The following is a 25,898-nucleotide window of genomic DNA, read 5'->3' on the forward strand; positions in this document are numbered from 1 at the left end:
CGTATGAATATATACCTTATGGTATTGAGTCACGGCGATAACGCCATAGAAACGGCTCTAATGCCTTCAAACCAGTCAGAAGAGGTGCTACCTTCCCTGGTTAGGCAACATCGATTGATGTTGTCGTGTTGTTCATTACATATGTATATATGTATGCTAAAATGATAAATTAGTCAAAGTGTCGGTGCGATTACTCGCAACCGAGTTTTCCGCGTTGCATAGCTCTCATAAGATATGAGCAAGCAGCAGAGGGGCTGTACAGACCGAAACTTTTTGCACAATAAACCCCTCCAGGAAACTATTCCTCGATAGAGGGCTTATTTCGACGAAATAAACCCTTCTATTCAGAATACAGGACAAAAAAAAATGTCCCCCGAAAACTCGAAGAGTTTCCAGGGACAAACTCGTTGAGTTTGCACTGACAACTTGGGTTACTTCAATAAATCTGAAACAGTTTCCGTGGCGGGGTCGTTATTGAAAAATCCATGGGTCGGGTCCATCCCCTCTGCTGCTCTGGGAAATGAGTTTCCAAGGAAAAACATTTTTATGTTAGCGGAATTAAATCATTGACAAATAAATAATGGCAAATATTGGAGAAGCACATACGACTAGATTAGCTCGAGAACGTCTCGAAGCAATTCAGAAATTTCTTCCTGTCCGTGATAGTGTCAGACAAAAATTACAACTAAGACAGCAAGCACGGGAAGGCTTTGCAGAGACTACGGAGGAATTATTTAAACCCGTGACCAAAGCTACTGAAAAATCCGCAGCTGTTACCAAAGAGGCTTTAATAGAGCAAAGGAAAATTTTACAGGATATTTCAGCTGGACTTAAACCCCCGCCTCCACCCGATGAAGTTGTTGTGTCAGTACCTGCTGGTAAGCGAGTAACAGGGAGAATTACTGACCCCGCCAAAAGATTTACGCCGGATTATATTGAACTTCTTAAAAATGTACCAGAAGAGAAATTACCTGAGACAATACTGTTAGGATTGATTAGAAGAGATGTGTCTTTAAACCCAGAACACGGTTCTATGACAGATGATAATTTTATCAAATATTCGTATCGTATACGTGAAAATAAAAAACAAATCAGCAGGGACGATACAAAATACGATAGACTTGTAGATGCTATACGTAAACTTGAAATTCCACCATCGCAACCTCAAGAAGAAAAATCACCGTTGCAACACACAGAACGACAACAATATCCTTCACGGCGAAGAGCAATAGATCCTGACCTAACTCCGTTAAGTGAATACGAGGCTGCATCTGAAGGAAGTCCGCGGGGCCAAAAATTCAAACAAACTAGGTCGCCGATAATTAGCTTAACAACATCTTCTGAAAGTTTGCCTCAAGACATTTTATCCCCAAGAATTGTACCATCAACAGGGGAGGGTTTAGGATCCGGTTTTATTGCCTGCCCTAATGATATCATCGATGATGTATCACGGTTGGAAGTTCTCATCGGAGGAAGACGTGCCGGAAACAATTCTCCGGAAATTATAAATGAAGCCGCAGATATCTGTCAGAGACTATTTCAGCGTGGCATCATGGATATCAGCATCTACCGGGGGCTCATTGATGAACTCGCAGACGGTTACCACAGCGACTAATAATTAAATTTGCTAGCAAATTCAGTTAGATAAACAATAATTAAATAAAATGATACTACACGATTCTTTTCGCAGACCAAGAAGTGTCAGAGTAGTAAACTCACGATTACCAGTATACGAGGTTGTTTACGGAGATGGAGTCGGTGATGTTGTTAGGGATTTAGTCACAAGAATCGCTCGGAAAGCTGGACCGTTAGCAAAACAATTCGCGATGAAAGCCGCTGATGTTGTCAAGGATAAAGCCATTGGCACTGTTGGTAGTCTTGCCGGGAAAGCATTTCAATCAATCAAGGATCGACTAGCACAGCTGATACGAAAAAAAAACCCAGTCGAGAGGTTGGTGCCAGTAAAACTACCATCCACTGAAGCTATGCCGGCAAATGTTAGTAGCGTAGTAAATAAGGCCGTAAATCAGAAATTAGCTGAGATCGCAACAGCAGGAATTACCTCCAAAGCGTTGCAAGATAGTGTAACTGCTAATTTGATAGCTGGTAGTGGTTTCCGGTGACGATAACATTTTAATTAGATCATCACAAATAATAATAATGTTTGCACGAAAATCCAATGACGCGTTTGATATGTCCAAACCAGTACTTAAAGATGATTCTGTACGTGATTTTCAATATTATTCTTATGAAGCACGTGATCCTAACCAACGCGGAAGAATTGAACTACAGGTCCAGGATACAAGTAGATACTTCTTGCCCGCTGAGGCCTTCATCGAAGTTGAAGGTAGGCTTTTAAAGAATGATAACACTAACCACGGAATCGGCGACCGAGTTGGATTTGTTAACAACGGCATCATGGCGTTATTTAAATCCGCTATTTACATGATAGATGGAAAAGAAATTGAAACAATTCATGATAACGTCGACGTTGCCACAACAATTCTCGGGTTGGCGAGATACTCGGATGATTACACCAGATCAGCCGGACCATCAATGATGTTTGCAAAGGATATAACCGACAGCCCCGAGAACAGGAATGTAACAATGAATAATGCCGGTGACGCAGTTGCATCGATGAACGAAAATTTTAATTTGGGTTTTGCAACACGTAGATCGATGTTAAGTGGAGATGAAGAGTTCTCAGGTGTGATTCCATTGTCTCACATCTTTGGATTCTGCAGAGATGTCCACAAGGTCATATTCGGTGCCAAACACACAGTTGTACTTGTGCGAAAACCTGATGATAATGACGCTATCTGGCGAGATGCTGCTGTTGCCCCTGGTCAGGTAATACTAACTAAACTGTGGTTGTGGATGCCAGTGTTGTCTCCGTCAATCACCGAAGAACAACGACTGTTGTCTTTCATGGACACGGGCGGTAAATCACTGCTATCCTGGAAAACAACAACCACAGACGTTATTCAGGGTGATAATGGTGGGTTGTTTACATGGCATATATCATCGCAACAAGGAGTATCAGCACCACGACATATTTTCATTGCATTTCAATACCGTGCTAGAACAGATAGCCAGGAAAGAAATCCAATGGTATTTGATACACTTGGAGTTTCTGAAGTTTCGTTGAGAATAAATGGGCATCAGGAGCCATCTGAGGATATATTAATAGATTTCGAACATCATCGTGTCGCACGCGCGTATCATCGTCTGATGTCATTTATGGGGCGCGACCTTAATGTAGACACTGGCCTGCAAATATCACAGCGAGACTTTATGAGTTTATATCCGATTTATTACTTTTCGCTGGAACATCTTGATCTGGTTAAACAATCTGTTGTCGACCTACATTTCCGAGCTCGTGTAGGTGTTCCTGCTGGTGGTTACAGAGCGATTGCTGTCATACTCTCCGATAAAGCAATGCTGCTTGAAGGTGTTGGCGGACGAATGAGGGTCATCGACGCTCCAATCGAGAATATGTAACGCAATTAAAATCAAACTTAGGATATAATGTCATACAGTCATGTTAATGTCACCTTGACTTCCGGTCAAACGAAGAAATTGCAATCAAAGAACGCAAGCACGTGCGGGACATCAATAACACTAAAACGAGATCAGATTACTGGTGGTCCAAACAAATTGTCGTTGACTAATACTCAGCTTAAACATTTTAATAAGGCACTAACAGCAAAAACCGGTGTCCGACTTGATTTCTCTGCTGCAGCTATCAAGGACATGACTAAAACCGGTGGAATATTTCCTCTTCTCGCAGCAATACCGGCGTTGATTGCCGCGGCAGCACCAGCCGTAGCAAAAGCCGCAGCACTCGGTGCAGTTGGAACTGCAGCTGGAATGGCACTAAAAAAGGCAACGGGAAAAGGATACAAGAAAAAAAAGGGACGCGGTCTAAGACTACCAGGAACTCCACCATCATGGTATCCAAAAAAATTCTAACGCCGTTGAGCAATTTTGATTTACTCGATGCTGTTAAAAAATTGCGTGTAAAACATTTCAGAGGCGTATTTATGCGAGATCAATTACCGCAACGACCGAATAATCCAGAAACTGGCATTATCAATCTCGACAACAAAGATGGTCCGGGAACTCACTGGGTTGCTTACGCGATCGATCCACGTGGAATTATCTATTTTGATTCGTACGGTTTAGCACCGCCAGTTGAGTTTCTCAAGTATGTCAGCAGATTTTCTAATGTTCCAGTGTGGCAGTCGACGTTACCAACACAAACATTAATTGATCCGCCCATTTGTGGGAGGGAGGTTTTAAATGTTCTTGATGCAATCTCAAGAAATCCAGCAACTCCTCCTCATAAAGTAGTGTATGAATATACCGCATCGAGAAATGCTAGCATTTGAAAAACAGCAATAAGAATAATGGTGGATATTTACGGAAGACCTTTCACACGAGGAGGTAAACCAAGCACAGATGCTGATCTCTCAAAATATGCGACCAAAGATGAAGTCGATAATCTTTTGAATATAGCTGGAGTTGACCCAGATGAAGTTGCTATTTTCCAAGACAGGCAAGGAAAACTAAGAACGAGCAACATTAAGTGGAATGATATAATTCGCAGAGTTCTTGGAGCTACCAAGGATAACTTCGTTGCATTTAGTGATGGCGGCCGGATCAAGGACTCGAATATATCAATCGCAAGCATCAAAGACAGTATTGATAAAGGTGTTGATAAATGTGTGAAAAAAGCCGGTGACACGATGACAGGCGAACTCAGCATGAGCGGCAACAAAATAACCGCGTTAGCGAATCCCGAATCCGACCAGGATGCGTCAAACAAACAATACGTGGACATCGTCAACGGTAAACTAAATACGCTGCGTGCAGAGCATGATGTTCACGTGGGCGCGTTTACAAGATTTCGAAGAAACTTCGTAAAAACTGATGAGGTCGTGGATAAGTTCTTTGGGACTCCTCCAGTCGTCGATGTAAAACTCGCTGATGTAAAGACCGACATTAACACGATCAAACAAACACAGCAGGATATCGTATCGGGTATTCCTGATATCGTTAACAAAACCAGTTTGATTAAAGTTCCCACTGGAGTTACTCCGGGGCATATCACCAACATCGTATTCACGGTATCATCGGGATTCGCAACATGGTCACGACAAAATAACACTATCAAATATACAGCAACAGCCACCGGTGTTTACAGGTTGTCTGTGTTTTCAGCCGCTAAATTTGAAATCTTCACAACATATCCTTGGAGACATTCCACCGATAAGTATTCCGGGGTTTGCACTGTAATACTAAACAGCGGAACCGAGGAAACATTTATGCTTGAAGCCGAGGACGATAGTTTAACAGCAACATCTTACTGGTTTTGTTTGGAATTCGTCGCTGCAACGCCTCAATTGGTTACCGCGTAATTGAATAATGTCAACGACGCCAGATGCTCAACAATATCGATACAATCAAGTCCGTGAGTGGCAATCTGAGTTAAAAACTGTCATCGAAGTAACTAGTCAAAAAGTAAAAAAATACAAGCGCCGCATAACAGTGCTGGATATTATGGTTTATTCAGTATCTGCCGTTGTTGCATCTGCCGGAGCAATACTATCAGCGGTCACTCCGGTAACTGCAGCAGTCGCCGCCACGATCTGTGTTTCCGCGGCCACAACAACAGCTGGAGTTTTCGGCATCATAGCAAAAAAAATATCATCATGTGCTAACACAAAATTACACGATTACACGACAAAATTAAATACAGCCACGACCGCATATCAGAAATTATCATCGCTGATATCATCATCGTTAGACGTGCAAAGTAGCGACGCTACGATATCAGATTCTGAATTCAAACTAATGTCAGATGCGTACAATGACTATTTGAAAACAAAACAAATAAATAATGTCAATAGAACTGCTTCAACAAATAGTCACAAACACAACACCGGTAAGGACCACAATGATCTCAGTGTCCTCGACGACACCAGAATTCGGTATTAATTTTCGAACTCCAATTCCAGTGAGTGAAATCGCGTTAGCAAAGCTCAGTGTGTATCACAGCTGGCCCAATGTTAGGTCGGCATCATTTGGTGGTCTGCAGCCAAATAATTCATTCGTGTTCGGGAAAAGCAAAGCCGACTCCGGCGAACAGGGTGAACTTGACTGGAATACAATTACACTTCCCACTGGGAGTTATCAGATCGAAGAAATCAATAATGAGATACAACGCCAAATAAAACGAATCACCGGCAAGGAAGCCAAAATATCTATAACAGCTCATGAACCAACGCTGTCTGCGGTCATTGAAATCTCAACGCCAGGATACGCCGTGGATATTTATAACAGCTCAATCCGAACATTATTAGGATGGCCAAAGGCCCCCGAGGTTAAACCTCGTCCACCAAAACCTGAAAAATCGGATTTTATGACCTATAAAGAAGCACTACACGACCTCGAGTACAATTATTATTTACTCCTTGCAGATCAATTACTAGCAAGAAAAAGTACTTTAATGCCCGATACTTGGAGTATAGAAGCTCCACGTGTTAAGGGGGGGCAGGAGCTCCGTGTTTACCGTCTAGATGATATAGAATCTGAATTATTTATTCCGATCAATCTAGTACATAAACAACAGCTACAACTCCTGCGAGTATATTTCCAAGATTATATTTCTGATTTAACAAGTCCGCGTGATAATATTATCACAACCATAGAAAAACTAAACAAACTCGCATCGGCCATGGAAACTATAAATCTAAGAATAATTCAGGCTTTACTGGATCTTAAAGACTATATCGATGATAATTATAGACAGATAGCCAGAGCAGATTTTGCAATTAAATATGGTATTCAAGTGAATGATATTTCAGATTTTAAATTTCCTGGATATAACGTGCCCGAGCTGAGAAAATCAGTCTCTGATCTCATCGATCAATCTTTCGAAGATATTCTTGCCGCGTACGAACGAATAAAACCACAACCTGTTATTCTCAAGCACGACAACAGTACAGCATCCGATGGCAGACACATCTCACCCGGGATCGTAAATATCACAGATGTTATTGCGGTCAATCTTGTATGTGACGTCATCGATGGCAGTTACAGCGCATCAGATACTACGACGGCACAACAGGGGTTTATCCTGTATACGTTCACACCAAGAGACCCCCCCTGGTTTTCTGATTGTGCAAGAACCAATCAATCCGGTCTATCTACGGTGTCATAACCCGTGGTTGTCAACGATAAATTTCAAACTCACCGACCAGAGGGGGAATTTGTTGGACCTGCGTGACGAGACTGTTAGTATAAACTTACTGGTGAAGTCCTAAGTCAAGGGATCCATAATATTTATAATAGTTTTTTTTTCTGCACTGATCCATTTTCGTCATTTTATCGTGCAAATACCCTATCAAAACCAGCATAAGTTATCGTTGAAAGTGCTAGCACGCATTTAAAAAAAAACGGTTGTGTATAATGTATCAACCCGAGTACATTCATGCACGAGTTCATATTCATGATAAGCAAATTCTTTACGAGGCAATAAAAACCGCATTTCAAATACAGACATTCCCAGAACAGTATTTCCCCGTTAAAATAGTTATTGACGTGTATGGTGACGAAGACTTCTTGTTAACTCCGTCACAATTAACAGAGCTACAGCAAAATCATATGATCATAGTTTGGTGTCAACGAGAACAGATTATGAACTATTCTCATTCCTGTATTGATGTTGAAACGCTTAAGCAAATCCTGAAAATCTGAAAGCGCCCTTCACTTGAGAAACTCTTTGAGTTTCCAAGGGCCAAAAAAATAATACACTTTTTTTTTTACCCGTGGAAATGTGCTTTACACTCCAAGCGGGGGGGGGGGGGGGCGCTAGCGTTCTCAGGTTCTACTTTCACTTTGTGCTGTGAGTCACACGCTATGCGGTTTATACTTCCTTGTCGGCCTCGTAGTCAGAAACACTAGTATTTTTGTCAGAAATGCAAGGCATTTCCGTGTCTAGATTCTTTATATAACCTTTTAACCGTCTCACCCTGGTGCTAATTAATTTTCGAGTCTCATACTCTTGTGACAATCCAAGACGAATCTTCTCAACTGCACGGCACAGTGGAATAAATTCAGATACCTGATTTTCAGTTATCCCGGCAAGTGATCTGTAAACACGATCTTGCAAACCCTTAATGAACCTATAACGAGCAGGGAGATTGTTCTTCCCCAAGCGTGATAGCTCATTCAAGGATTCAAAATCTGACATAATTGTTTCAGTGTCTAGTAAAATATTAAAACCTCGCTGTTGTAATTCTTTAATTTCAACAAGTATGGTATTTATATTTTCGTGATTCATATTATTATATATTTTTATATTTTTAATAGAAACACTTTGCATGAGAAACGCTAGCTTTCCAAAACAAAACGAGACAGTCGGAAACATTTATCCCCTGCAAGGGCCTAGATCGTCAAATAACGTTCTAAAACCCCACGAGGACTGCTTCCGACATGACAATACAACATGTAACACGAAACACTTTATCCCCTGCAAGAGCCTCTAGATCGTCAAATAACGTTCTATAGGCTCAAGAGGACGTGTTTAGTGAATTGACAAGGACAAACATATAACACGTAACTTATCCTAAGGACGGACCCCTCTGACTGCCAAGTGACTCAGAGGCACATTTATTTACAAGACGAGACAGCCCTGGCTTCTAGGATCGAGTTCTCTAGCAGGCCCGGCAAACATTTATTTGACAACACAAACAACCTTTACCTCTGATTCGAGTATCACAGCAAGCAAAGGTACAATGAACATGTAATCTTATCCTAAGAGACGGTACAGAACAGACAACCTTTACCTCTGATTCGAGTATCACAGCAAGCAAAGGTACAATGAACATGTAATCTTATCCTAAGAGACGGTACAGAACAGACAACCTTTAACCTCTGATTCGAGTATGACAGCAAGTAAAGGCACAATGAACATGTAATCTTATCCTAACTTATCCTAAGACCTTATCCTATGACGACACAAACATACACAGGTGGGTCATTTTCTACGGTCAGCAGCAGAGCAAAACCATCCATTGAATCGACCATTGGATGGTGCACAAAAGACACCCGCCATTGGCGGATTAAATTTATGGTTTTGCTTGCGCGTGCTGACTTTCGATCGACCCAAAGGTCTTAGGGAGCGATTTCGTATATAACCCAACTGTTACTTGCGAGTTGGAAATTCGCTCTAGCAGTGGGCGGGACTTGTTTAAAATATTTTAATTGTATGTTTTCTTAAGCGCGGTCATATAACAAGCACAGAAGAGCAAAACAGTCGGATATATTCAGTAAAACGAGGATATTGTTTGTAAAAAAATATATATTCTACGGTAAATAAATGATTACATGTTATGAACTCGATAAAATATTTTATCAAGGTGGCTTTCTTAGGGGGAGCAAATCCTCTGACCAGCAACGACAACTCTGCAAAGCGTTACACACTCTCGGAGGAGTTATCGTCGTTTGTGTCAACGATAAGAGTTATATAACAGAATGAAATCTTCTGTTTGAGCTTCTTTGAAAATGCTGTTTTGTAGATCCCATCTGCGACATGCTGTACAGAAGGTGGACAAATACCGAAATACCTACCGGCTGCGCTCATTGATTGAAATATTATTTCTTCACGAGTCTCAACATTCACAGATTTCACTGCTCTTCTTATAGCTGTTTTACATTTAACTCTTCCTCGTATGGTATTCTTGCTCTGAGTGATCGCTTGAAGGTTTTCAATACTGTTATCAAGTCTGTTCCCGTTAATATGATCAATGACAAGGCCTTTAGGGATCTCTCCGTTAAAAACCTCATAGACGAAACGATGACATAAATACCTCCCTTTCCTAACAGTAAATCTTAAATAACCAGCATTATCAACTGTACCAACTTGTTTCCTCAGCCTGTAGTTTCTCACTATGCCATCTCGGTTTGCCTCATAATTTGGAATAGTTGGATGTCGGACGAATTCTTGATTCATTATACTATAAGCAAATCATTGTCTAATTCATAATTTGTCTGAAAACTTATTTATGTAATCACGCTCGCATTTGAGAGCGTTATCACAGTCTGGATTTTTTTTATCATAATACCGTTTTAGTTCTCGATAGCGTTTTCCACCACACGCTGAACATAATTGCGTTTTTCCTCGTACTCCAATGCCGCATCTGATACACGGTATCGGTCCTAGACTCCCACCGCGGACCTGTTGAGCATGTTGTCCACAGTATTCGCCTCTGCAGGGTTTGCTACACGGCGCTGATGAATTTAGTTTGATCCACTTGCATTGGTTCATCATATAATATATTTGTCTATTTAAATATTTGTCTTAATTATAATAATGGGGTTTGAAAGACTATCCAGAATAAAACCCATATCAGGTTCTAGATTCGATCTTGACCGGTTAACCGCTGATCCACGACGAAGAGAGTTAGCAGAGGTAATTGGTGTTATCAAGAATGCCAAAGAAGAGTTTCGTCGTGATGGTGCCGCACACACGTGGTCTTCGTATAAAATTATCCTCGGAAACGCGAGCGTTTCTCGGGAAATGCAAAGCATTTCTCGTGACCGTATCATTGATGCTACCATGAACGATACAATCGCGCGTAACATAATTGGGTATCTCGACGATAGAAGATATTTCGTACAGATAAAATTTATTGTTGGAGTCGGCGAGGGAACGTGGATTATCAGAGACAAACTAGACCCTGTTCTTGATGCCAGAGGCGTTCGTGGAAAAACCGTTCTGTTAAGTAAAGACTCAAAACCGGGAGTACTTGTTGGGATTGATATACCATATTATGCCAGAGCGTATCCTGTGACCGCAGTTGTTTATGGAATTTATCCGATGAAGAAACCACGCGTTGATAAACTCAAACCGATGAAGGTGTCGGTGTTGAATTGTGTAGCTGAGCGAGTAATGGAACATTTTAAAAATGCAATGCGAGGAAACGGCCTAACACCGCTAAGACAAACTAAAATAACAGCGTGGGCGACACGAGTAGCGGATAAAGGAGCGTCAATAAATGATGTTGCTGAGCTAGAGCGATTACTAAAATTTCCTATAACGGTTTCATCGTTAACCGGTGAGGTATTGTATGAGTGTAAATACAATTCCCGTGGAACACCAATAACTATTATCGATCATAACAGTCACGCCTGGACTGACTCGGTTAGGATATTTCCGCAAGACCGTGTTGTGAAGTATTATCCGGAATTGCAAAGCAATTCTGGGAGCATGTTTGATTTTATTTATCAGATAAGTAAAACCGATCCAGTGTCTGTGTGGTTATTCAGAAGTAGCGAAGATGGAGAATATGATCAGTTTGTGAGACCCAACGGGGAAATATACAGAACAATGGCGTTACAGCAGGAAATGAAAAAACTCGCAGAAAAATATCATGCTGGCAACACTGATACGTTACTGACACACTGTTTTACTGTCCCGGGTGTTGTCGCGCATGTAGCCCGGGAACGAAATTCATGGAGACCAACTCCGAAAAGTTTTCTTGCTGATATCCAGCAGAGCTGTGTCGAATACGGACACGGCGGTTTGTGGAATACTCAGTATGATCACCGCGGTATGATATCCGTGGACATGACGGCGTGTTATCCAGGAAGTTTCCTTGGGCGTGGAGAATGCAGCGAATATTTTAAACGGTTTGGCCACGCTGGCAATACCATGACAAGAGTAGCTGTCAACGGTGTTTTACCCGATTTTGACTTGACCGGATTTGCTTGTGTGTCGTCGTTTAAATTCGCTAAGGATTTACATCCTGTGTGTTATGTTTGGTTTGGCAGACATTTCGTTGAGAAGCGATGGGCACCGATAGTGTTATTGCGATACATGCTTGACAGTCGAATACTGTTGTCGCTGACGGTCAGCGAAGCGATTATATGTTATTGTCGTCAAACCGAAGTTTGGTTGCCAACTCCAACGCCGGTTACGTTAGAAGAAGTCATCGAAGATTGGTCACGAGAATATCCAGAAACTTCTATCGACGCTATCATCAAGAAAGCTCCTGAAGTACTTAAAAGCAAACTCAGAAATGATGAAAGCACAGCAAAAGATCTAGGACGAAGAATAATAGGGAAATTCACTCAAGGTGGAGCGTATGATCATAAACAACATCACAGTCGATTAATCATGGACAAGACTGAATTGGATCTTATTGTCGCTGATGCAGCCACGAACAACATGTTCTGTAACCGCAAAGATGTGTTTCTGTCAAACGGGGAAAAACTAGGGACTGTTTTTAGTTATATTGACGGAGAATCATCTCAGTACATACATTTGAGATCTTCGATGCTGGCTTATGTATCCATAAATTTGTTGTCGATGATCAATAGATTCCCTGTTGCCGCAGTGAGAGTTGCAACGGATTCATTTTATATTGATAAAAAACACTCAGCGCTGTTGGATAATGTTATATCGGATGATCCATCGTGGGGCTCGTGGAGAATAAAGAATGAAATGTTACACGGATATTGTAAATCGGCTGATGTTGAAATCGAGGATGAGTATCGCAGCGCAGAAATATCTTCGATGGTTTCGTCGGGGGCAACTTCGTTGTTGCCGCCGGTGCACGATCCTGTTACAAGACACAAAACAGTTTATCTGAACGGTCCTGGTGGTTCTGGTAAAACAACTCGAGCGATTGAATTATTTAGAAACTCTGACATGATTGTGCTAACACCCACACACAGACTTGCCAGGGAGATGAGACAACGGGATGTTAACGCGTGCACGTATCACAGTTTTTTCAAATACAGCGGCGGCACGTGGACACCTGAACGAATGGGAACGAAATATATTCCCGAGAAAATCATCTGGGATGAGATAGACACTGTGCCGTTGGATACATTAAAACAGTTTCTGGATTGGCTGCTAAAGAAAAATACCGCAGTGGTGATGTGCGGCGATCATGGTCAACCACCCCCATTTACAGGTGAATCTCCACACGAGTGGCTGAAAACTTTTGTAGATTATTATGAGGAAATAACTAACGATGTTAGAGCACTCGATGAAACGCTGAAAGAGTTTAAGGCACTGATCAGGCTACAAACCAATAAAGTCCAGTGTGAGATAATGCGTGAAATAATTCCAGAGACTTCGCTGAGCGACTTTTGGGAAACGTGGAAACCAGGTGATTTAATTGTGGCAAGTAGAAAGATAGTCAGGGACACACTTCAGCAGCGGTTATTTCAGTTACATCAGAAGAAATTTCCCATGTTGCCAGTGCCGTTGTGTTATAGACCAGCTGATACGCGATTGCAGAATATTGATGTTGATATTCCAGGGCGCCTGACTGCGTCGGGTCCGGAGAAACAGAATTTAGTATTAAATGATATTGTCACAGTTGATGTTGATGCTGTTGAACAGGCACTGAAAATGAGCAAATCCCCGTGGACGCTAGGATACGCTATGACCATCCACAGTTCGCAGGGACTAACTATTTCAGATACAACAGTTTGGATTGTTGATGATCGCATCGAGTGGTCAAATTTAGTTTATTTAGCCGTGTCAAGAGTAAGAAGGATAGGTCAGTTACGAAGAATTGTATTAGATGATGTTGTCAACGACAGCTCAATCGCTGATGACACAATAAGAAAGAAATTAGCCGGTTACAAACAGAGCGACAAAAAAAATGGTAGAGAGTTTGATCCCAAACAAAGTTTGGATGTTGAATTTGTAATACAATTACAACAACAGCAGAATAATCACTGTGCGAGTTGTAATTGTTTATTGCTGTGGCAGTATTCGAAAAACGACCCAAGGCAATTCACCGTAGATAGAATAGATAGCAGTCGCGGTCATACACGTGAAAATGTGATGTTGACCTGTCTTGAGTGTAACCGACGCAGAGGTGTTGCTGCAGTTATTTAAATGATTGAATCACTTCAGTGCGGATCACTTTAGTGATCGGGGTGGTAATTGTGTATCCTCGGGAATCACCTGAAGTTGCTCGCGTTTAAATCCGCGTTGAGGAGCAGTCGAATCTAATCTGTAGATTGCGTTTCTCCCAGTTGATCTGGTTATGCTGGATATCTTATGTGTAGTAACACTCCATGTGGGATCGGTTGCTCTTTTTTTTCCTCCTTCTAGTTCGCCTGGTTCGTATAAATACCTAACGGTGACATTACCCAGCAGTGGGGACGCTAGCGTCCCTGGCTGCATTGAAACATTTTGTTGCTGTTGTCCGCGTTCACTGACGCGGGGTATATATTTTTTTGTGATTGCATTTACAGGTCTCATGTTTGTTGTTCTGGTAATTTCATTATTCAGTGCGGCTATCACGTTTGGCAGTCTTGCAACCCATTCACGAGATCTCGTATCGTAAATGAATTCCCTCGCGTACTGGTATCCGAATAATCTCTCAGCGAGTGTTCTATTAAATCGCTCAACAATTGCCTGATCCCGATGAATTTCAGTATGTCCTCGTCGTATGGTAACGTTATGCTGCTTTGTCAGTGATGACACCGCGCCCTGAAATTCCTTGCCAGGATCAACTTGTAATAATCGTGGCCAGTTTAGAGGTCCTCGTTGATAAATTCGTTTAAACGCAGAGGCGACTTCGGACGCTGTTTTAGTCGCTAACGGTTCTGCTTCTTTGTATCTACTGGCAACATCAACTACTGTTAGCGCGTATTTGTATATTTTTCTACGGACAGTATCATGAGGCAGGAATAGTATGTCAGCCTGATGAACTTCATTGGGCACACTAACATCAAAATGTGCAAAGTTGATTTGTCGAGGTGGTGGTAAGTAGATTTGCCATATTGCTTGTTTTGATAGCCAATTTTTGGCAACCTCGCGTGTTACTGATGCCGCGTTGGCGAGTTTATTAATTGCTGAGTTACCTCTCCAGTATCCGATTGGGGAATAATAAATCGCTTGCATTTTTATTTAATTATCCAGCGCCTAATACTAATTTAGATTTCATCGCTGATCTTACTAACCAATTAGCGAGTGACTCCTTAAATGATTTATTTTTTATGGCGCTTAGTGCATGAATTAATTTCACATCCGCGATATGCCTGTCTTGTAGATCTTTACTTCGATAAGCAACATCATGTATGTGACACGCTGCGTCGATAGCGTTTATCGGATACTCTCCCGGTTTTGGTTTAGACTGTTCATCAAGTCTGATATCTAGTCGGGTCCCTGGACCGCAGTAATTGTATCCTGGGAGATGTTTTTCTCCGGGATACTTTGCCCAGGGAGTTCCGGGGAGCTTTCCAAGTTTGGCTGCAATGTCACCTCCGCTAAATTCTCGCTTTTTTTTTGAAATCTAAATTTTTTTGTGCCACATCGCGTACACTTACCAGAAAGTGCTTGTCTGTTATTTTTTGTTGTAATGGTTGTTAGATCATTCGTAGGGGTTCGTGCCTTACACTTCACACAATATAGATCCATAATTATTATTCTTTATATACAAATGGAAATTACAGATTTTTCTGCGACAAAAAAGAAAGAGCCAGTTAAGCATAATTCAGTGCTACCAAACTCTATCCGCGCGATTATAATTGGGCCATCCGGTTCAGGTAAAACACAGCTGTTGCTGAACTTGATAATGAAGTGGATGAAATGGGATAAACTGTATTTGATAGCTCCATCTGTAGATGATCAACGATGCTATAACGTTATAAAAGATTTTAATGAGAGTGCAAGCGCGCTGAGTAAAGACGGTGAGGATGTTGTTGAATTTATCACTGATATCGAAGAAGCCCCCAGCGTCGAGGATCTTGATGAATCAATTAACAACCTAGTAGTGTATGATGATGTTATGTTGGACAAGCAAAAAAATCCCGCAAGAATATTTTCCCGGGGACGTCACAAAAACACTGATGTGATTTATGTTACTCAGCGTTATACACAAATTCCTAAAGTAATCAGGGATAATTGTAATCTTCTTGCGATATTCAATGGAGTTGATACACATACACTGAGAAATATTCATCAAACCTGGTGTGGTGGCGATATGGATTTAAATAAATTTAAAAATTTCTTCAGTCATGCTCAAAGAAAACCTCACGGATTTGTGACAATAAATTTACACGATCCCAGAACAAGATACCGTATTGGACTTGATACACTATTTGCAACATAAAAATGTTTTTCCTTGGAAACTCATTTCCCAGAGCAGCAGAGGGGATGGACCCGACCCATGGATTTTTCAATAACGACCCCGCCACGGAAACTGTTTCAGATTTATTGAAGTAACCCAAGTTGTCAGTGCAAACTCAACGAGTTTGTCCCTGGAAACTCTTCGAGTTTTCGGGGGACATTTTTTTTTGTCCTGTATTCTGAATAGAAGGGTTTATTTCGTCGAAATAAGCCCTCTATCGAGGAATAGTTTCCTGGAGGGGTTTATTGTGCAAAAAGTTTCGGTCTGTACAGCCCCTCTGCTGCTGAGCAGCTGTTGGCCTACATACGGCCAACTTCTAAGTCAAATTTGTGTGAAACGATAACGGCGATACATTCTCTTTGCTACGTCACGTGTAACTTCGGTAATACACGCCTATTTCAAAGTTGTACCAGACCACATCAACCAGTGTTACGAGTATAATGATATTTTCACTTTTGCTCTTATGTTAGATACGATTTCTATTTGATACATACGCAGGTCAAGGTTTGATTGCAAGCGAATAGACGTTATGGTTATAAGGTAGGACATAACACAACACTAAAATTGTTACTTTCCTTATTCTTGGCTAATACCAAATTCTTATGACATTCTCTTCGCAACCATTTTTACTTCATTGTTGCTGGTAATTCTTTGTTGATATTATCTGTGCAATAGGAAGACAAACTCAATATCGGCTCACTAGTAATATCCATAAGAACGGGAATTCTATTTGCCACACTTGGCTGAAACAAAATAATAACCGTAGTCCCCCAAAAGTATGTTATGCTGATGTTATATAAAATAAAAATTTTATTAAAAAAAATAACAAAAAAAAGAGTAAAATAATATACAAAAAAGAAAATTAAAGATAACAAGAACTGCATCTTAATATTAGTGTTATAATTATTTAATAAGCCTAGTCGAAGAAGTAGATTGCGAATAATTCTGCAGAGTATTTTTCAGTGCTTTTTTTCATTGTAATTTTTGCATTTTACCCAGTATTTTACAGTGGGTTTTTTTCTCAATGAATACTTGCATTGTTTCTCTTACTGTATATTTTGTATTTTACTCAGTATTTGCAGTGTTTTTCTCATGTATTTTTGAACTTACAATATGTCTCACAATGTTTATTATTGTATTTTTTTATGTCACCTTTTCCCTTCTATTTATGAATAAAATACTTTTCTCTCGAGCCTTGAGGACTCGGCTCAAATGAACCGGAGCGTATTATTAGGACAGAATTTTTTAGTACAAGTAACAAGATTGAAAATTCCTCTAAATGTATACAGAGTAAGTTTTGATTATATTGTATTAGAAGTAAATTGATAAATCATATTGGAAGTAATCTTCTACTAAAATATGTTGAGATTTAATCCATTTATTCGTGTTACAATTATATACTACTATTCAACGATGATTACGCTATTATGATCAAGTACGAACCGTCTTATACAAAACATTACTTGTATCTCAGACTCAGCACAAAAAGAGTACATTCATTAGGTTACGAAAATAACGAACTAGACAGATTCCAAAGATTCCTATGGAGGGCAAATGTGCTGATCTTGCAGAAGAACTTACGTAATAATGTACATAGACCTAGACAATAATCTGTAAGAGACTACGAAGCCTCACTTTGAGATTCTGGCCAACGCAAGGAGCTAGGAGCGCGCCATATTTGGCGTTGTCTTAAGAAAACGGGTATATAAGCCCCAGCCTCGAGCTGACATCAGTTTTGCTGGCCAGAAGCTCAGACAGGCTTTGTCTTTGCAGGTAAGATAACCGTCTATGTACAATTTTTCATAGCATAAGACTTTTAGTGTTATAAGAATTTTTAGTGTTAAGATGTTAACCTAACATCAGTATGTTTAAACATTAGATTATTTTAATATTTCTTTGCTACTCTTTAATATAATGTAATGGAAAGTTTAATTGTTTGAATAACTTATATTTACTTATAACTATATTATTGATTATAGTAAAAGCAACGTTCGCTACCAACTTCATACTAGTAATAGTTAATTTAGAAATAAAATACTCTTTCAATAATAGAGTTTAATATGTTGACATTTTAGAATAAATTCAGTAAAATATAGTTTAATTACGGTATTAATCTGAAATATTGAATTTTAGATTCCTTTACTATCGTGAATTTATTCGATATTTAATTATCTGTATTACATTCTAAACGGCAGTTATTATACAAGTATGATGTTGGTAAGTGAAAGAATATTGTAGTTTTATATGTATTTCTTATATCCGAAAATTGAGCTTGTTGTAGTTTGATATTGAAATGTAAGTTTATATGCTGAGTATTTCAATAAAGTTTTGCTGGCCAGAAGCTCAAACAGGCTTTGTCTTTGCAGCTCGATCCCGAGTACCTTCAATTCCCCAAGAATGTAGTCACGTCTTCATCATCGGGTGACACTACATCAAATGACTTGAACTTCCTTTCTTCTCTCTCTCTGCCGGATTTGAGAAACGGATTGACTTAGAGTTTACGAAACAAATCTTCACATAAAAGGTGGTGAAGAAATCCTTTCATAAAAGATGTATTAATGAATAGGTCTTCACACATGTATTTCTCGTTGCTAAGTAAATGCACCGGATACTCTGTATTTCATACCGCTCCGGTGGCCTAGTGGTTAGAGCGTCCGCCTCGGATGCGGGAGGTCGTGGGTTCGATCCCCGGCCGAGTCATACCAAAGACTTACAAACATGGTACTAACAGCTGCCTCGCTTGGCGCTCAGCATTAAGAGGTTAGTGTTAGGACTGGTCGGCCCGGTGTCAGAATAATGTGACTGGGTGGGACATCATGCTACATGTCTGTGGCATGATGCCCCAGTGCTAGACATCATTATAAACTGCCACATTGCAGATATCGTAGCGATATGACTGAAAAATTGTTAAAGCTACGTTAAAAATCAAAATCACATCACATCACTGTATTTCATGTTCTTAAAATATCCACACCAATATTACCAAGTCTTATTAAATCTTTTTTTAAGACAATATCTTATAAGAAAGCATTGAAGATTTGTTCCAGATATATGGCCGTTAAATATGGACTTTCTTGGACCTCTCTTTACTCCTGCAATTACAACCACTATTGCACCACTGTTGATAGACATCTTCTTTAATCAGGAATGGGATGTGTGAACTGCGTTTTAACAAGAAAACTGTCCATAACTCAATCATATGTTGGGATGCCATGGAGATCTTGTTTTGAAACTGTGTTGAATTTAAGTTTTTATTGTTTGTATTTTTGTTTGTTTTTATATTCGCCAACTAATACTCATACAGGGACTCAGGTGGCAGAGTGGTCTATAGTACTCACCTTGTCCGATCACTGACATCTCACCTGTCCGCGTGGGTTCGATTGTAGGGTTCGGCCAATATGGGTATATGAGAAAGCTTGCCAATAACTTTCCATGGGTCAGTGGTTCTTACCGGGGTTTTCAAAATTCTTCCTCAACCATTTATAATGGCCGCCATGTATGGTATATTGTTTCCCGAATAATGGCGCTAAGCCTAAATCAACAATAATAATACTCATACAAATATTATTTCCGTTCTTTCATATTTGAATTACTTTTCAGGTGACATCCTTCCTGCTTTCCTGACCAAGAATTAATGGCCACGTATTTCTCTCGACTCGCTATGCACTTACTTGTCTACTAGGCTTTTATCTCGTCATCTGCTACACTCACACTAAGTCGTCTACTAGCCTTATACCTTGTCGTCTACTTAGCTTATACCTAGTCGTCTACCAGACATTTTCCTAATCGTCTACTGTGATCATTCCAGGTTGTCTACAAGGCTTATATACATGCCTACCAATTTTCGTGACTGTGGTTAAATAGTTAACTTAACTAATTCCAGCCTTTTTTAAACTACCCTGCTCAAACACGTTAAAGCGTGCAACTCACTCTCTCTCTCTCTCTCTCTCTCTCTCTCTTACACACACACACGAACATAATATAGAAACCTGATTATGCTTGAATTAAGCCTAAATAATTAGGCCTTTTACCTAATCAATTAAATAAGTCTCATAATCTTGTATATCTAGCATCTGTAACCTTTATTCATGCTACAGTTAAAAGGGAAATTCGCAGGTAGGATATGCATTCAAGTGAAAGACTTTATATAATTTATTTTTATTTTATTCCTTTGTTTCTCCAGTAACCTTACGTAGTAAGAATCGTGCAGTAATTTACGATACTAAACACCTTGATCACGCACGAACATGCACGTCAGGTGTACCTAAAATAATATAGTGTACTAGGAACTACTTAGTAAACAAATCCTGTACTCTCAGGTAGTAGACCCGTTAGTTTTTGGGTTCACTGGCTTTGTTTCTAGATGAACTAAAGCAGATGTTTCTTATATTTGAAAGTAGAGATGATAAAGTGAAAGATCTGGACGAGTTTAATGAATCACTAATGAAACCTTGAAACAAGCAAATGAATAAACGTGATACTCGCAATTTCCACAACAAGCGTGAGAGACACAGTATTGAAAACACAACTCTAATTATTTAAAGTTTTTTTATGAGAAATGTGCGTAACCTTTCGCTAATGGAATGGTTCAGACTATGACCAGTGCTCTCTGGGGTATATAACAACTAGCAAAGGAAAATTATACTGAGGGCAAGGGCTATCGCATATATGTCAGAGCATTTATAAGTGAAAGTACTAAATTAATGGAAAAAATGCTACTGAAAGTTTTGATAGAAAAGTAAGGGCCTCGGAGCCAATAAGCAAAGAAGACGAAGAATTCGTATATCCGCTGTCTGAATGGACTGTCGCACATCAGCTGCTTTGCAATATTCCGCGTTAACTTTGTTGATGCAATGTTTCGGATTCAGGCTAGCGATAGACGCCATACGGGTCATAACAGAGCAAGGGTCACTACAAAGAACACGCAAGTGACCAACCATAAACATGTCGTATGTAGCTGGTAATAAGAATGGCAAAACAATATACTTACATCGTTACAACAACAACAACAACAACAACAACAACATGCTATATAATATGAGTATGACCAAAACATACGTGACGTTGCAACTGTTCAAAGGTCAAAGTCTTCTTTCCCCTTCATTGATGAATATTTACCAGAGCTCGAAATATACCGTAGTCAGCTGGTCCTAAACTGCTACAGTTCGCATCAAATCATTGCTTTTAATAATCCGTCTAGACAGTAACATTTCGTCAACTACTACGACTCAGCCTATCTGTTTTAACAGAGCCCAGACTCGAACCGACGCGGACGGAGTTGAGATGTCAGTGATTTTTAAAGGCAAGCGCCTTAGACCATACGTCCAACCGGTGCTCTATGTATGTAGGTTGGTAGACAGGTGTTTGCGTAAGCATGTGTGTATATATTTTATACAAAGAGATAAGTATATACGTTGTTATTTGTGTAAAAGATCATTTTGTGAAAATCATTCAATGCTTTATAGTGATTTCTTTATAAAACAAAAGTAAATTACATAACCATAATAAAGTTAAATGTGCATCACAAATTGAAATACTGTAAAACTTAAACTCTTTTTATTTTACTGAAACAGACAGCTTCTATAGCCATTAGCCATGCATGTATAGTTTGAAGTTCGATCCCCAGTTCCTGGTCACAACCGATTTCACTCGTTTCCACGTGATCTCTAGCTTCCTCTATAACAACAACCACCTATATTTATTACATCATCATTCGTTATTTGATAATGTACTAAGGAACATGCAATCCACAAATGGGTCAATATCAATTATATTTAACATGTACGTATAGGGAGTTAACTCAGAATATATGTAAAACAATTTACGGTAACAATTGTACTGGATTTTATACAAATATAACGATCTCTTAATTTGTATTTATTTTTAACTTTTTTTGTCAATCATGAACCGATATAGATTTATATATATATATATATATATATATATATATATATAGAGAGAGAGAGAGAGAGAGAGAGAGAGAGAGAGAGACACAGACAGACAGACAGACAGAGAGAGATGATAGAGAGATAGAGAGAGATAGAGATAGCTATATGGAGAGAGATCGAGAGAGATAAAGATAGAGAGAGAGAGATAGAGATGGCTAGATGGAGAGAGATAACGAGAGATAGACAGAGATAAACATAGATAGATAGATAGATAGATAGATAGATAGATAGCTGAATTGATTAATAAAATGCTATATTAATTTAACTCAGTATTATGCAGAAAAGATTTAATGAAAATAACGATATAAACTTTTTTTAAATATGACCTAATTTGTGATTTTGCTAAGAATAAAATTTCTTCACTTGTATGCTACCGTGACGTATATATCAGAACACATAATCTGGGTGTTCGTTTCTTTTTACTCTTTTCAATATAAAACTAGTCGCACAAATAATACAATTCAACAGCATCACATGATCCATATGTTACAAGGAATCGTCCATGTCCCCCAAAAATGTAATTGAGACTGGGTGGGTTTTTTTTCTTCGTGTTTCTTTGTTATCAGAGTCTTTACGAGCTTCCCGTCTGCTATCTGCTGGACATTGTACGAACACAGGTAAATATTCCCATCCCTGTCAGGATCAAGTCCATATAATGACAAAAACTCCTGATCTGTGTATATAAATAAAGTACTCCATAATGTGTCGGAGGCAACCATTCTGTTCCCACTATAATATGATACGTATATTACTGTATCAGCCTGATTCATTTTGACATACCGTAGACCTAATAGTTTCTCACTTGGTCGGACTGCTCTGATCTCTATTCCTGCCATGTCTAGTATCAGGACGTCATTAAATGTAGCGATCACCAACTGGTCCTTCAACACTGTTATACCCCAACACTGGACTCTTGTTCTGGTCTCTCTTTACGTTACAGAAAGTTATAAACTCTAGATGTAGTTTTCACATGAGGCAGTAACAAATATATAAGGCCCTTGTCTGTGTATGGGCAGTCATCAGAGGATTCCACAAATATGCTTACTATGGAATGGTTCTTCTACTTCTTACACTTTTAGTCACACATGTCATGCACTTCAACAGCATCACAATCAGAGTATGTTACAAAGAATCTGTCCATGTCTTTGTAGAATCTTATTGTAAGTGGTTGCTTCTTATCGTCCTTCTTTGTTATCAGTGCCTTGATCAGCTTGCCGTCCGCTGATATCTGTTGGACATTGAACGAACTGTAACCACACAGACAAATGTTACCCTCTCTATCAGTATCAATGCCGCGTGGTGTATTCATGTCTTGGTCAGTGTATGTAAACATGACATCACAGGATGTGTTGTAGGCAACCATTTTATTCCCACCATTATATGATATGTATATGATTGTTTCAGGTTTGTTTATTTTGACATAATATGGGTTTAGTAGTTTCTCACTTTGATAATTGTCAGGTCGGACAGTTCTGATCTCTGAACCATTTATTTCTAATATAAGGACACTGTGTTCATCACGTCCTGTGGTGATCACCAATTGATCCTTCATCACTGCTATACCCCAACACTGGAGTCTTGTTTTGATCTCTCTGACAATGTGCATCTTGTCCTCTATGCCAATGACAAGAATGGTCTTATTAATGGGTAAAGTCACCGCCAGGTTGTTGACAGAAAGGATACAAGCATTCCATGGATTTCTGTTAAGCGTCATACTCTCTTGAAACTGATAATTTTCTCCATATTCTCCATACACTTTAATAGTCTTATTGTAATAATCGATAAAGACATGCCTCCCTCCGTGCAGTGTTAGAACATCCGATATGTAACATGATGCATGTTCTCCAGATATTTTCACGCTGAATTCAGATGTCTTTACTGCCTTCCTGTTTTCCAGTGGGGTTCCAAGCAATCCACTTACAATCTTCGCTTTCGGGAGCGATGTTCCCACCACAGGATACGGAAGAAGACAGGGTTTAGTCCTGGTCACCTTTATTTGTCCAAATGCGTTAAACTCATTCATCAATTTTTTTAGGTCTGCATTAACTTCAAACATAAATTTGATATCTTTGATATCTTCTTGGTACTCCGATATGGCTTTAAGATATCTATTTTGATTCTTCTCCATGTTGTGCAGCATTATGATCTTTTGGACCTCTGACCCGTAGGTCATCACAAGGTCAAGTTGAGTCAGGTCACTCTCAACTGCAGTAATCAAACTCTGTCCCCTGGCCTCTTGATTCTGTAGGGTCAAATCTTCAGTTTTATGATTTCCTTCAAGAGAGGCAATTAAACCATCCTCTAGTTTCTGTAATTTGGTATTTAGCTCTGCTCTGACACTTTGGATTTGCTTTAAAACGGTGGCTTTGTCCTTTTTAATATTTTCAACATTTTCTTTTATATTTCTTGCCATTTGCTTCATATAGCTTTCGATGTTACGTATGTTGAGCTCCACGTCCTTAGATTTGATTTCCACATTTAAAGACTTCACCATATCATCGATCGGCTTAATTATTTCGCATTTTCGATGTTCAAGAAATCCACAGGTATTACAACAGAGGGCATCGTGATCTCCACAAAAGAACTTGAGATGTTCCTTCGGATGTTTAAGGCACATTTCTAACGGAGATAATATGGGTATCACGAACTTAGACTTATTCTCGGCACATAAGTCGACAACACAGTGGATATTTTGTGAAGTTATTTGATCGTGATGTGCTCTGCATACTGTACATAAGAAATTCTTACAGTCTCTACAGGCATACGTTGCTGAAGTTTCCTTATTACACTTCAGACAAATGTCACATAATTTTTCGCCATGAGTCTCTCCCGCATCATCTAAAAAGGAAGATACAATAACGTTGCCAGCAAACGATTCCGCCCAATGGTCTACACTCACCTTGCTATCAGGTAATGTTGTGTCGGCCCTACACACCGGGCAAGGAAAGCATGACTGAGGAGTCCCCCTGTTGATCACCTTACTGTTTATATGTGACTGAAGACACGAAGCACAATAGGTATGACCGCATGGCAAAACTTTCGGTCTTCTAAGCGTCTCTAGGCATATGGGACACTGTAAGACTTGAGCAAATCGTCCCTCTGTCAGTGAAGCAAACGCCATTTTGTTCTAGTTATTGCTAAAATGCCAACACGTTTGGGCTTTATCTACATGATCTGACCTTGATGTTATAAATAGCTCATACTATTCACCACGTGTATAGCTATTTAACTAACAGTGATGACATTAACCCATCTATTCATTTACTACATGTTGCAAAGCTGTAGTAGTATAGTCAGAAAGTTTGCATCTCTCATAAATCCGTTATATTTTTATTAATAAATAGATATACATACATACATTGAAAGCTGATCCATCTTTATCGTGTTTATTCTGGGATAGAAATCAATATGCATTTCTTCAAGTTCTGTCTGAAGTATACCGCTAGTCAGCAACAATCTGAGTGGATGAGAAAATAAAGCTCAGCGCTATATCTCGCTGTTAACTTAGATTTACTACAAGGTAAAAATATTAATATACATGAGCATCATAATTATATTTGTATGCAAATTAATTATTCATACCGGACTACTTCCATAACGTATTCGTTTCTTAGACGCTGGCATTGTACCCCAACCCTATTATTGTTCTATATTAGCGTTTGATAGACATTGGTCATGTTGAAATATGTTGAATACCTATATCGTGTGGGGAGATGGTTAACTAAGTTCTTAGATGTAGTGCCAATTCCCATTATCTAGTGACAATAACATACGGATAAACTCA

General features: G+C 39.5%; 1 protein-coding gene across 1 annotated transcript in view; it reads right to left on the bottom strand.

Moving 5' to 3' along the window:
• Positions 1–25,255, bottom strand: part of LOC149774640 (uncharacterized) — an 89,425-nt gene extending 64,170 nt beyond the window's left edge. Inside the window, exons 1-2 of the mRNA XM_089944964.1 lie at positions 23,192–25,255; positions 22,690–22,787 (exon numbers count right to left, since the gene is read on the bottom strand). Of these exons, the coding sequence (XP_089801090.1) occupies positions 22,690–22,787; positions 23,192–25,235 (2,142 nt within the window). The 5' untranslated portion in view covers positions 25,236–25,255. The remainder of the gene's footprint in view (positions 1–22,689; positions 22,788–23,191) is intronic.
• Between the last annotated feature and the right edge of the window lie 643 nt (positions 25,256–25,898).

The sequence above is a fragment of the Sinohyriopsis cumingii genome, unplaced genomic scaffold (assembly GCF_028554795.1).
Source record: "Sinohyriopsis cumingii isolate HCF-2022 unplaced genomic scaffold, ASM2855479v2 utg000160l, whole genome shotgun sequence".
NCBI classification, from domain to species: domain Eukaryota; kingdom Metazoa; phylum Mollusca; class Bivalvia; order Unionida; family Unionidae; genus Sinohyriopsis; species Sinohyriopsis cumingii.